General features: G+C 38.3%; 1 protein-coding gene across 2 annotated transcripts in view; it reads left to right on the top strand.

The window, feature by feature from the left end:
• Thsd7b (thrombospondin type 1 domain containing 7B) overlaps positions 1–14,988 on the top strand; it is an 848,740-nt gene that overhangs the window by 736,425 nt on the left and 97,327 nt on the right. Inside the window, exon 16 of one of the 2 annotated variants that reach the window (XM_028874961.2) lies at positions 5,996–6,001. The exons of the other annotated variant lie outside the window; for it this stretch is intronic. Coding sequence (XP_028730794.1) covers positions 5,996–6,001 — 6 coding nt within the window. The remainder of the gene's footprint in view (positions 1–5,995; positions 6,002–14,988) is intronic. 2 annotated transcript variants of the gene reach the window in all.

Raw genomic sequence — 14,988 nt, 5'->3', positions numbered from 1 at the left:
ATGCATAAGGGAATTTTTCTCTTCCACAAAAAACAAACTTATATCATTTGCATGAAAATTGGCACAGCTGGAGATCACAGTATTAAACAAATTAAGCCAGTCCAGAAAGAGAAATATTATCTGTTTTCTTTCCTTTGTGGTTCCTAGATTTTATGTAATTACATAATACCATGTATGTGTTATATGACCACATGTAATTGAAAATACAAATTGGGGAGCAATATACTCAACAAGCAACATATGCCTGTAGGAGCATTTTTGAAAGAATGTTTCAATTCTCCATAGAATGTTTCCGGAATCTTCTCCTGGAGAAATGGAATGTGAGCAAGGTCCATTCCTCAGACATGGATTAGTTGGCTCTCCTCTACAGTCCCATGAAGGAGACTTGCATCTCCATGTTGTTGATTAGGTCTAAACTTACCTAAACCCAGTAAGTTCATTCTCATCCTTCATCTCAAAGCCACATATATATCCCCACATCCATCCTGATGCATGGGACAGCAAAGCAACTTGAGTATTTGTTGTAATTGCTCTTGCTTGTTTGCCTGTTTCTTTGATAGCCTCTGCTCTGACAGAGGACTTGGTTAGTGACCTGACCCACTGTCTATTCCAAAGTAATGAATGGCAAGAGCTCTGTAAACAGCTCTTCTGTAAAGAAAGAAGTAATCTCTCTCTCTTTGCAAATTGCTGTAACTGTTTTCACAGGGTCATAGCCTAGGATGCCAAACTTGTGCTGTTGGTGTAGCTAAGGTGAGTTTTCTGTAAGTTGCATATGATTAAAGCACTCTGGGAATGAGCCATTTACTTTCTACAGCATTGTTTGTTTGCCTGCTTGATAGATTGCCTCTCTTATTACATGAAACATAGTAAAGGCTGGCTAAACAATTTAGCTGTGACATCTTTAAATGTTTTCTCTCTCCAATATTACTTTTCTTTATCTAAAATCTAAAAGAAAAGTAAATACAATAACTATGCCCATATTACACATGCAAACGTACCCACATGCACACACCACAATGGTACTGGGGGAAACATTCTTTTATGTCCTAACTTTGGTTTTCCACAATGTTTGAAACCCTGATTATTTTCCTAATCCTTCCATCTCTTCCCTGCCTGTGATCTGGGCTTATTCCTTCATTGCTTATGTCTGCGTCATGAAAAACAAACAGCCACCTCTTTCTATGTCTCCTTTCCTATTTATGGAGGGTTTAAGGGAATTAATGAGACTCAGAGTTCTGAGTGGAGCAGCTATTTTTAGTGTTGCTAGTGCCTGCCAAGTCTTGTATAACAATCCCTTTCATGTCACTGTGAACCTAGGGGAAAGCATTTTAGGACCAACTAGAATTCAGGGCACCACAGCTGAGCTTCCTGGACAATTTATCTTTTTCCTCATCTGATTCCAAGGAGGCACTCCAGGAAGAAGGAAGGGATTTGGGGCTGTGTCTACATCATTAGCTTTCTTTGTCTTTGCCTGTGAAATGAATGTAATTCTTCATGTATGCATAAATCCATGCACTAAGTACAAAATAAATAATTAAATTATTAAGTTTTAGGTACCTCATATTAAAATTATAGAAACACACACATAGGTTTATCTGAGCAGTAAACGTGCTATTCCCATCTCTGAAGCTCCAAATTAAGAATCTTACCAGAGAGTTTTAATATAAAAACATATAATGCAGCATTCCAAGTGATCTCATGGCAAAAATAGTTATGACCATTAGTTATAATGTCTCATTTAATCATAAAACTATAAACTTTCACAAGAAAAAATAGATATATTCAATTTATGTATTTTCCCAGGGATATAATCTGATTTGTCCTACTTAATTAGCTATTCATTCCATTTTTTTCTCTGTCGTTTTTATAAGGACATATTTTTACATACTCTTTAGCACTTTATAACTTTATGATAGTCAGCATTTTTAGATTTGTGATACAGAGATACAGTGGTTCTATTCATTTGTGTTCACACACTAGGCTGAAATTTTATTATCTGTGGCCCTGCAGATAAGATGTGTGCTCTTCTGATCCTAAGGAACAGGATATGTTCATATGTCCTCATGAGGAACCTCAATTACCACTTGCACTAGCTATAAATGGTATTTCATTTCACATAATGAACAAATCCAGTTTCATGAAAATAGATTGCAAGCCTCTATCCTTATTTCTCTGTGTAATGACCCATGCAATATAATACAGCATCAATGTATCTTCTCACTATATCTTCTTATTCTATAGTTATTAATCCTCATAGTTCTTAGTTAAGATATAGTAGGTTCTTACTATACAAAGAGGTTATAATTTATTAAACAATTATCTAACATATCCTAAACAACATTTCCTCAAGGCAGTCAAAATCCTAATGAAGTTTATATTCTAATTAAGGAAACAGTTTATCAAGAAACACAGATGCAGGGGTGTTTGTGTATGTGTACATGCGTGTTGATGTATTTGCAGATAATGAAGGGCAATTTGAATAAAATTAATTTGGGTTCCAGGATAGAATGGTCAGGAAATACTTCTTTAAGACAAAGAGAGTGCAGCCATGAAAAAACGTGATCTTGTGGCCTGAGGACAGAGGGAAGGATCTCACAGCAGGGACACATTGTGATGGTTCTGGAGCACTGGGAAGAACTGTGTAGCCAGAGGTGCTGGAGGATGGAGCAGAGTAGCTGCAGGTCTCCGAGATGGACTTCTTAAATGTTCCCATTCATAACCCTTGCCTTACCAATTTTTGCATAAGCCTGTATATATGAGTATCTAAGTAGCACAGAATCCAAATATTACTGATAATAAACCATAAAGATACTCACCTTGAAACAATTCTTTGTTATATATGCTACCAGTTGCTAATTAACATACCGATGAGGTGGTTGTGCTTTTTTGCATATGAAGAATTAAATCTTAGCTGAGTATTTGATACTACAAGATGGAGTCTGTCTTCTACTTTTTTCAGGGTAGATCTGTATTTTGATTTTATAATCATCAGTGCTGAGAACTGAGTCTTACATAACTACACAGTACAAAGGGACAAAGGAATGTTCAAGGCCGACTCAGAGGTGGTTAGAAATTCTGTTCTAATCCCAGGACAAAATTCATTTGGTGATTTCTAGTGAAATGCAAGTCAGCAACACAAACAGCAATTTTTAAAATAAATATTCTAGTAGAATGCAACTCAACGTTGTCCTCGTGTGTTCCTTGCTAAGGAATGATAGTAGAAGAATATTGAAAGTCTTCATTTCCATAATTAGATTATTGTATTTCCATGAGAGCAGAAAACTTTGCATGTGCTACAATTCATAACAAACAATAGTCTCAAATATGAGCTGAGACAGTGTTTTTGTCAGTGCTGCCTGGAGTGATATCCTACACAAGGCTGAGCACACACATTCAGTGTTCTGACCAGGGCTGAAGTGAAATCACAAGGTGCCCCATGGGAGAGCCACCAGGAACATCTCAGAGTCAACATACATTTCACTTCAAATTAATTCTCCTCATTATATATTAACACACCTTTTACTGTTGCCTCATTTTTTATAGCTTCCACATTCAATCACATGACCCCCATGTAGGATCATAACCCGAGATGTAAGAATCTGGTCTCTAGGAGAATAAAACCAATAGAATAAAAAGGGAACTGTTTGATTGGCTTGGATAGTCCCACAGTAACCATCTTCAGGCTAGAGAGCCAGAGGCACAAGTAGCCACTCATTCTAAGAAGCTGCAAGCCTCAGGACAAGATGTGCCGAAAATGTAGGACTGGAAGCCTGGAGGCTGCCTGGAGAGTTGCTGGTAGGAATCCAAGTTGAAAGCTGAGGAAGCAGAGTCGGTGTCCATGGATGATGGTACAAAATAAACTGCTGGCTCTGGTCTCAACACTGACTCAGTTTCCATCTGTGGACACAGAATTTGTGTGCACAAATCCAAACCTGTGATATATCTGCTACGTCTTGGGAGCTATGGAAGCACATATTTGAGAAAATTTATTGCAAGAAATAGTGAAATATGAAATTATCTTTCAAGAGAGAGTAATATTTAAATATATGGAAATGGCATTGCCCCAGTGAGAAATTTAAACAATTTTGACACATCAATTTTAACACGGAAGCAGTATTTTACAGTGGAAATAGACAGAAGTAGTTTAAAGAAACCTAAGGAGAAAGATAAAGGCTGTGTAGAGAGGCAAAAAACACCGGGAGAATCTTAAAAATGTCTGCTCAATAACAGTAGAGGATTCACTGTGCTCAGGAAATTTACATTTTAACCAGGAAAAAAGTGTGATACTGAGACATTTATAAGAGACAGAATGGAAAAATAATAGATATAATTTCAAAGACAACTGAGTTTCTCATGGTATACCCAAATTCTCATGTGTAGTATGATTGTTAGTGATTTTGAGAGATTCCTGGCCATGTGCTCTGATAAATACCAAAAGTAAGTTTTGATTACTTTTATCAGCCTCTATAAACTGAGCATAGCAAGGAAATCACTCACTGTTTTTAAACGAGATAAGCCTTCACCCACTTAGTGTCAATGATGAGTAAGGTAACAATGAGTTTGAACAATGATGCAAAGGAATTAAATGGTTCTGGCCACCACACAGGTCTGTCCATTCCAGAGCTCTACTCCCTTGAGCTCTGGACAGATGAAAAAGCACTAGAGATCCACAAAAAGGCAGAGTGAACCTAGCCCTGGTTCCAAATGTCCATAGCCAACAGTCTAAATTCCAATCAATGGACAGACATTGGCAAGATTTGGTAGCAATGGTCCATCAGCATAGCCCTCTGCACAGATATGGTGCTGGGGTGCAGTGTAGCAGTTGTGTGAACACTCTTTAGCATCCATCAATTGCTCCTCACTGAGTTAATTATGCCTACATAGATTATGAAACAGACTTTTCTGTCAAGAATTTTTCTGAGACCTCTTACCATTAAGCATTTTAATGGTTTATAGTTCTATATAAAGCCAATGATATACTTCTTCTGATTAGCTGATATAATTCATAATGCTAAAATTAATTATTTTGGTGATATTTCTGTAATAGTGAGAGCAAATGTAGCCACCTGCTAAGTTTGTTGTGCAGTGATTTCTTCTTGTAAGCTACCATTACTTATAAATTGAAATGATAATTGGGTGGATTCAAAAGTAATTAGAATCTTCAAGATGCTATATATATGGGTATTTGGTTGACCTACCCAGCTTAAATCCCTGAGAAATACTATTCTGTTAATTAAGACTTTAATATTTTCTATAGAAGAGCAAACATTGAATTAAAATAAAAATAGATTTCAGATTTGGGTTATAATTTTTCAGCTATATTAAAGTACTTAAAATTTGTTTCCTTGAGACCATAGTCATAAATTCATTCTTCTCTCTACAAATTTTGAAATATGGACTACATACCAAATATGAGTTGAGTTTTAAAACTATAATGCTAGAAATAAGAATATCTCAGACATGCCCTCAGAGAACATGACAGTAATTAAAGTATCACTCATGTAAGCTCAAAATTTAAGCTTTGATAAGAGTAGGAAGGCTAGTTAGAATAAGTGTGGTGGAGTCTCTTCTAAGTCAGTCTCGTCAGTATGATGTGCAAATGTGCAAGAATACAATTCCTATGCCATTGTGCTCACTGGCCGGCTGTGACAGCAGCACTTCTTAGGGAGGACTCTGAGTTCAGTCACAGAGTTTGGTTTCAGTTCCTGGGCCCCCAACCTTAGGAATCGGCCTTAGAAAGTCGTCCAGGCAGGTCTGTGTGCTCTCAATCCCCAACTCACATTTGGTTTCTGCCTACATGGGTGTTTTACTCATAGACAGAGAGAGAAGCATTCAAATTATAAATCAAGTGCAGCCCTCGATATGCAATGACCAGGGGAAAAGACTTTTTACTTTTTCTTTTTCAATTCTGTGTTGTAATAGCAGCTCAACTAATGCGTCTATAATTTTCTTTCCCTTTTGTTCGTCATGCACTGCTAACACGGATCCTACAAAGGCTCAGGTTGGTGCTGCCGTCTGTTCTCATCTTTACTGTTGTCATTTAGTGAAAGAAGCTTTGACAGTTTGCCTTCACAAGTCAGCGTTTTTTTTTCTCTTTGTAAATCCTGATCAAAACATCATTCACACATGGAAGGGAAAAAAAAATCCTATAGAAAACTCGGTTTTTTTTTTTTTTTTTTTTTTGTTTTTTTTGTTTTGTTTTTTGTTTTTTTTTTTTTTAAGTGTTGCTATCAAATGCGTTCCTTTAATTTTGCAGAATGGCTATTTCAGATGGCCCCCAAATGATTTATATCTGTTTTGAATTTGTTGTGGTTGGCTTATTTGTGGTAGGGAGAAAAACAATGCTCTAAGTTCTCACAACTAGCACAATAAACTAGTCTCCAAAGCTTTCTGCTATGGAATCTGCTCTGTACTTTCAATTCTAGATGCACAGTCAAGATCGCTCCAAATGGTGTTTAAAAATTCTGCACATAGATTCACATTGCTTCTAGGACCACCAAATCCCCAGCTACCGCACTCATAAAATTCATGGTCTCTCTATCTGTCTTGTCTCTCTCTTGCTCTCTCACTCATATCATTTTTTACCACCATTAATCTACTTTCAAGATTCCATCAATATCTCATATAAACCTCAAGTTCTTTACTTTTATAGTTTAAATAAATCCACATGCTATTTTAGTCCATCCTGATTCTTGTTTGAAATACTGTTGGTCATATAATGAATAAAAACACCAGTAATGCTTTTAGAGACTAGAAGCACTGTAGACTGGAGTGATGTTTATGATGCCTTAGGGGCTGGGAGCTAAGTGCTGCTAAAGTGAGTTTATCAATCACAGGAGAATACACATTCCCCTCATGTTCAGAGTTTTACAAGGATTAAAAAGAGAAAATACAATGAGTTGGTGGTTTTGATCTCATGTACTGGAAAGGTGTGAGATACTCAATTCTAGATCTACAAGTCTCCTGCTGATTGGTGGCCACATGCAGAAGTGTCAGATCTAAGAATTTCATATCTATGATGTTCCCAAGCTCCAATTAAAATGCTCAATTTGGCCTTTGGGGGTTACATGACCTATTAAAATGAACATTGCAATTTTTGAGATTGTTCCCCATTTCATGCTCTGAGCATGTAGAACCAACCAACTTATGCAAAAGATGATTTTGATGAAACTAAAGGTAGAGTTCATGTTCGCATTCTTAACTCCCAACCAAGATTGTTGTAAATGTTGATCAAGATAAATACTTCTAATCCTATTGAAATTTTTCTCTGTTTGCAAATAATGCCCTTTGGCATGGAGAGCTGTGTATTATGCTACATGATACATAGGACTTGATGGACTATTTTGCTTCATGACTTAAAGTTTTGCCATGTTGACTTGAAGTCATTTCTGAAGCTGAAAAACATAGGTAGCCATTCTCCTAATTCATGACATATTCTCTTCTGAATAATTAATCTTCAACCTGAGAATATTTCATTTTTACTTAAGTTTGTACTTCAAGAGGTCAAAGTTGGAAATAACCCCCAAACTGAGCAACACTATATAAAAATTTTAAAATAAAATTTAAAACTAGTGTTTTAATATGTAGTGTCCAATGTAAAATGGATAATGATACAAGGAGAATATGACCTACATATAAGACTTTGTAGGCAATATGGCCATAACTATCCAGTTCTTCAACAGAGAGCATATGTGTGAATCAGCAGGGCTGCAGATCACTAAGAGCAGATTGAAAACAAATAGACAATGTCAACAAAATTGTGGATAAAGATCTCAAAATCCTCCCTTTCGTAAAAACAACACGAATCTAGTGTGAAGAAAAGCAACAAAGAGGGAAATGTACTGCCAAATCATGTACGTTAGGAGGAGCTCTTTCTGTGGATATGTAATGAACTCTTACAATAAAACAAAGAAGTCTAGATAACAAATGGGCATGAATTTGATTACACCTTTCTCCAAAACCTTCCTTGGATGATATATACAAACTGCCAGAAAGCACATGATATACAAATGGAAACAAAAATGAGTATGACTTTATCCTCATTTAGATGCCTATATTAAAATAGTCAGGCCAGGCAGTGGTGGCACAAGTCTTTAATCCCAGCATCCATGAGGATCTCTGTGAGTTCGAGGCCAGCCTGGTCTACAGAGCGAGATTCAGGAAAGGTGCAAAGCTACACAGAGAAACCCTGTCTCGAAAAGAAAAAAAAAATAGTCAGATGACCATAAGCATTGGGAAAGATATGAACCCACTGTAATCCTGATTCCTTACTGGTGAACTGTAAAGTGTTTCAGACACATGTATACTCTTTTATAGTTTCTTTAAAAAGTAAACATCATCTCTATGCAATTTAGGCACTCACAGGTTTGTAACCCCAAGGTTTGATGCCAAATATTCATGAGAAAACCACCATGTATGCCTGGCCATAAGAAACAATGGATAGAGATGAGCCATTTATACCCAGTAGGTGAAGAAAGGATGAACACAATGTTGTTTGCCCAAATAATTGAGTTTCATTCAGTTATAAGGAATAATGTAGACTATAGTCACATTACAAGAATGATAAACCTTGAAAACATAGTATATGAAAGTAGTAATATACAAAAGACCACAAATTCATTTGTTTCAGTTATATGAAATGTACAAAACCAGGCAACTCCATAGGGCAGAGGTTGATTAATGGTTTGCTGATGGGAGAAGAGAAAGGGCAGACATCAGGAAGTATCTGCTGAGTTAATGTGTGAATAATCAAAATGGTCCAAAAATACAATCTCCAGAGCTGAAAAGATTGCGCACTGGTTAAGAGAGCACTCATTGATCTTATAGAGGCCCTGGGTTTGGATCCCAACACTCATGTGGCCATTCAAAGCCATCTGTAACTCCAGTTCTAGGAGTCTGATGTCCTCCTCTGGTCCCCATGGGCTCCAAGCACCCACATGAAACATGTACATGCATTCAGATAAAACATTCACACACAGAAAATTAAAAGAAATTTTTTTAAAAAAGGAAACTTACAACCTGTAGCTGTGGTTATTAGATATTTATCTTCAATCCTGAGTCACTCTGTGTGGTCCATACATTCCTTTCTTTGTATTCCTCATCAATATTGTTTGCCTTAAACAGACAGAGTAGGTCATCCCGTAGAAGTAAATGGTGTGATTTCAATTAAGTGTTTTAGCACAGAAGGATTTTTTTTTTCTCTTTAGAGAGAAACATCCCACACTCAAGAGAAATGCCAAGAGTTGACATGACCGTGGGACTGTACATCTTTCTTGTCACTTTATGAGAAACAGCGAAGCTATGTTGGAGTAACTTGGGTGGTTTGCTGGCTCAGCTGTTACTCGTTGGGCAGTCTTGTCCTCAGCAGTTTATCGGAGCGTGGAGGGTGTGAAAGCATAAAAGTTTAAGGCATGCATTTAATTTCTTTCCTTGCTTCTCCCAGGCTTTTAGGGTGCAGTGTTAGCAAGTATTTAAAGTTTATTAGATCAGACTCCTTGGGAGTTCAGGTGCATTTTTTGATGGGGAAAATGAAGCTGATTTGCAGCTTCAGAATTACTTTGCCTTCATGTCGTAATAACACTCAAAATAAATGTTACTTAATACAGTGAATTGTTTTGGCTTCTCCAGCACATGGACCGTTGCTGCACATCTCTGAAAATGGCAACTGTTAATGTCATGTTATGAGGAGAACAACTAGGCCCATTGGAGCGGCTAAGTGGGTGGCCTGAAAATCAATGGCAGAAGCTGAAAAAGAGTCCTCTTCTTACAGCTTCCTCTAGACTGGTTTGCTCACCATGCACCACACAGCATCTTTCACTCCATGTAAAAGCTCACTTCCTTTTCTGAGATGAAGCCACCCCCAGAGAGGATTGTGTTATCTGTTTAACAGGAGCCAACCAAGGAATTCTACAATGAAGGACAGGAATCCAATATCAACAAACTGCCTGATGATTCCCATCCCCCAAACTGACCTGAAGATGTCATTTTATCAATTAGAAGCGGTGTGTTCCCTGCCTATATTTTAATGGATATCCCTGCCCCAAATGTTTGCCAGCTCAGGTCTAGAACCACAAACTCTGTGCTTTCTAGAACTTGCTCCACATGCATTGACATGAAACTTTCGTGAGTCCTGTTCACCCCGACACTGTATGCAACATAGGTGTTGCGTTAAGACACAGGTACTAACTTCTGAGAGCTCATTGTCACTGTGAGCCACCCACTGTATGCCAACAGGGTCTCCTTTTAGTTGTGCATGGTGAATGTTGAATAATCCTACTCTGAACGTTCAGAACGGAAATAAAATTAAACAGAAGTTTGTGAAATAAAATCATCAATCTATTTTCTTAACTAACCTAGGACATCCCTAGTCAGGATAAGAGAGTGGAGCAATGTGTCTCAGTTACTATCAGCAATACTCAGATAAATTATAGGTGGATGTGTTTTGGATTCATATAAATGTACAAAATATTAAAGGTCGTGGATTCACTTGGACTTCAGCTTTCCAGAACCATCCTAATGTGGGACTGGATTACTAAAGCAATTAGACATGAAATTGGGCCAAATGGGTCAATTCTCACACAATTAGTAAAAGTGGCAGAAGTTTTAGCTTCTGGTGACAGCAGCGTCCAAGCGTGTGACCTCAGTGCACTTTCCCACAAGTATTTCTGCCATGTTTTACTCATTCATTGTGCATGCCAGTGTGTCCCTGCTATACACAATTCTGTCTGCTCTCTTCCTTCTTTCCTAGTGGGCCAGAGCTTGTATTTTTGTTTCTGAAAATGTAATATAACATTTTCAGTTTTCAGTCATAATCTGCTGGCGAATTTTACATTTTAACTTACTATCAAAGCCAGGCTTACGAAAGCCACCCTCTTTGCACAAATGAGTAACTCAAACATCCTGAATCACACTTTAAAGCCCCCATAGCTTGCTCCTTATACTAATAGCTCCACTTACCAGGAGTTGTGTCAGCAGGATCACCAGCTATTTTTTTCCCTCAACCAAGTAAGTTTACTAGGAAGAAAGCCAAGCAAGGTTGGTTCCAGACAATCATTCTCTGCTCAGCAATATACTTCTGCTTTTATTCTGTGCTGAGACAGAAGGCTGCTTCTGTCTTTATCTCTGTCCATTATTGGCTGCCTCAGAGGAAGAACGTTTGGAACAAAATGCTCTTTATTCCATAAAACTGAGACTTTCAATTAGTCCTTTATATGTGTGTCGGACTGATAGAAATAGAGTGGAAATCAGAGCCAAGATCCCAATTTATCAGTTTGTGAGTGAAATGCCAGGGGTTCCATTACTCAGTCAATCCTGCTGCTCTTACAGAGGTCAGGCTGTGCACTTCATGGTTATAAACTTCCATTTCTGGTTCTACCTTCCACGTTACCTTCATCCTAAACAGATCAAGTTCACTATGAACGGGCATATACTACAGATGCAGATTTTTAAAGTGATTCTGTGCTGTGCCTAGCCTTAACTTCTAACATATTAGGGGTCAATGCACTTAGAGAGCATCTTATCCCACTTTTCTATGGGCGAGCAGGAAGACCACATTTGTTTGTTTGTTTGGTGTTTGTTTGTTTGTTTGTTTGGTATATGTATGTGCATGTGTGAGAGAGAGAAAGAGCAAGTATGTGTGTGTGTGTGTGTGTACATGCAGACACATGTAGATATTGGTAGCTGGTAGCAGGTGTCTACTATATAAAGGTCTTCTTAGGGGTATTTTAAATCTTTAGAATTTTCCAGAACTACAAGGTCACAATCATTGGTCCACCTTCTGGAATGGTGCCATAATCCCTTCTTTTGCCTCCTACTTAGAGGACTACAGCTCCATTTTGAACATTGGGCAAGTTCACAACAGTGTAGAGACTGGAATATTTTCCTTTTCACTTCTTTAAAACTTAGTCTTTCTAGGCAGAATAAAGGACACCGTCATAGTTTCTTCTTATTTACCTTCTCATTTCCTGGTAGTCTGCAGATGAGTAGTGCTCAAGAACTCTGGTGCATTTCATAGTCTGGAAGGTTTGTTTGCCGTGATGATAAACAGACTGGAGAGCTGGGCTGAGGCCCCTTAGGGAATGGCAAGAATGGTGCGGGGGTGGGGGGGTGGGGGGTGGGGTGGTTCCTGCCAATTATGGGCTTTCCTTTTGGACTAGCTTTTGGAAATGAAATCAGACTGAGTTTGGGTCTTGTTGCCAGGGATGGTAGTCAGTTCGAAGCAGATCTTCAGAAGGCTGATTGCTTTCAGGTCACACCTGGTGTGGGATTTATCCCAGGTAAGCCAACATTGAGAGAATAAGGAATAAATATGTTATAGGGTGCTTTTCTCAGCCAGTACCCTGGAGTTACCACTGCTCTCCTCATGAGGATGGGAATTCTCTAGAATCGGGAGCATGTGGGGAGCCCATGCCCTTCCTTTCTCTCACACTGGGTTATAAAAACCTGAATGCTCCCCTCCAGTCTAGAATACATTAAACTTGAATGATTCCGAAGAGTCACACCGCTGCTTTGACGGTCTCTCTCCTTTTCACTCCTGCATCTTGCAGTAGTATCTTCTTCCTCGTTATGTGTTAGAAGCTTCCTGAGACCACTGAAGAGAGTGATCCTGAGGCTCAGATGCTCATTAACCAGTGACCGTGAGCTCATGCTGATACTGCACCAGTTCCCGGTATCCTCAGCCTTCCCACTCACTCCCAGCCCCTTCACCTTCAAGAAGATTTATTCTGCCCCACCTTCATTTGGAATCTATCCTGCTATGGCTATCAGAAGTCTTGTAAAATCCTACTTTATTGTTCTCCCATTTTCTGACCCCGTCACCTCCAGTCCCCATGCTTCATCCTTTATGAATCATCTAACAATTACATTTAGATTTCTGGGTTTTTTTTTAATTATTATTAACAACCTACTTGTCCACAACAGTTCAATTTAGATTAAAGTTTAGGAGGGCTATTAATCCTTATGCATTTGAATTTGATAATCTAACGACACATTTACAGGACTTCCTGCCTAGGGAATGAGTACCTTGGGTTATGTTGCTTCCTTATTCGAACACTTTTTATGATACAAATTGTGTTGTTTCCCCAGGGATTCTCCTTTGGCTTCATGCACACACAGGAAGTGTGTGAAGCTCTGAGCCACTGGAAATAGGAGTCATGAAGTCCCCACTCCCTGTAAAAGCCCACAAAGAAAGCTTTCCCTTCAAAGCTTTCATTTCCTAGAGAATAAAAAGCTGCAAGTTTGAAGTCAGGCATGTTCTCCCTTTCTTGATAAACACCAAATACCACCAAACATTTTTCTGATTAACTTACCATTAGAACAGTGTTCCTGAGAAAATAGGCCTGTTAGCCAATGAGTATTTCAGCCCCACCTTATTCCTCTGTGTTATGGGGAAAATACAGTGCCTATGTTATCTGCAAAGGCATTCTCCTTTTTTATACTTTATTTTATCTCTTTTTCAATTTCTTTCTTTAAATTATATGTATGAGGATGCACATACATGTAGATGGGAGTGCAGGTACTCACCAAAGTCTTAGAGGTTGAGCTACTGACATCTGTGAGCTGGGAACCAACTCTGGTCCTCCTTAAGAGCAGTGTGGGCTCTTAACCGCTGAGCTCTCTCTCCAGCTCCCAGTCTCTTTTCTGTTACCACAGAGAAAATTGCTTTCTCTGTGGATTTTTGGCTATGATAGTCTAGGAAATAGGCTTACTACCTGTCTACATGTCTGTCTGCCTGTCTGTGTATCTATTCCTATCTACCATTCTATCATATATCTATCATCTCTATCCATCATCCATCAATCATCTAATTATCCTCTACCTTCCATCCACCGTCTGTCATTTCTATCTATAATCTTTTTATCATCTACTATCATCTATCCATATACCTACCCATCTATCCATCATCCATCTGTTCTTACACTAAATTGCAAACAATATTTCATGTACTCTATCTAAACTTCTCTGAGACAAACATTTTCTTCAATTTTTAAACAATATTATTGTAATAAGAGAACTAAATACAAAACCTAACCTTTTAAAGATGTTCACATGTGCCACAGATTTGTCATCTATGGGCATGGTACCGTGTGGAAGATCTCTATAACTTCCTGTGCAAAGGAAATTTTACACCCTTTGATTAGCAATGCTCCATCTCTGCAGCCCCATCCCCCGGCTCACACTGTTCTGTTCTTTGCTTGTGTCTATTTGATTATTTGAGACACTAGGTAGAAGTAGAATCATGCAACATCTTTCCTCCTATGATTGATTTGTTTCAGGTCTTTGTGTTTGTGATCTCTTTTCTATTCTCTATTGAAATATCAAGAATGTGCCTCATCCAGTATTTTCTGGAAGTATCCATCATTGCTGCCATGGCGTTGCTTCTTTTCATTTGAGTTTGACAGATAACTGTAATCTGTTCTATGAAAATCAGAATGGCCACCATGGCTGGAATCCTGGCATTCTGTGTGCAATCCCCAAAACTCTCACGATTTCATACCACACAGAAGATGTCCATCAGAAGCATCTCCCAAAAGAGTCACAAAGACATTCAGACCCTGGGGGAAGATTCCTCCTCATGTTATATTTGTTGTGATTATCTGTCAAGGGCTGTGGGGCAGAGGTACACTTTTTAGTTCAACTTCCCCACATTGCATAGGTTGGTATGATTTCTCTGCTCTGTGAAATGGTAAGTGTGCATGCATGCATGCTACTGTTGTCCTTGTAGAATATCCCACAGTTTATAGGACTGAAAAAAAAACAATAATTTATGTTGGTAACTGACTGTCTTTCTTTTTGGTGCTGTTCACTTTAAGACCATGATTTATTTTCACATTCACTTAAATAGCGTACAGGAATAATCACAAATCAGCTATAAATGAAGATATAATATTACAGGTAGAGTATTCTCATCTGAAATACTGGGTCATGACATGGGAATTTATTTTGAATTTGCAATGTTGTGTCTACATATTAAGATGCCTTGGGGATGGG

The sequence above is a fragment of the Peromyscus leucopus genome, chromosome 15, assembly GCF_004664715.2.
Source record: "Peromyscus leucopus breed LL Stock chromosome 15, UCI_PerLeu_2.1, whole genome shotgun sequence".
Classification (NCBI taxonomy): Eukaryota; Metazoa; Chordata; class Mammalia; order Rodentia; family Cricetidae; genus Peromyscus; species Peromyscus leucopus.
This window is presented reverse-complemented; position numbering and strand designations above follow the sequence as displayed.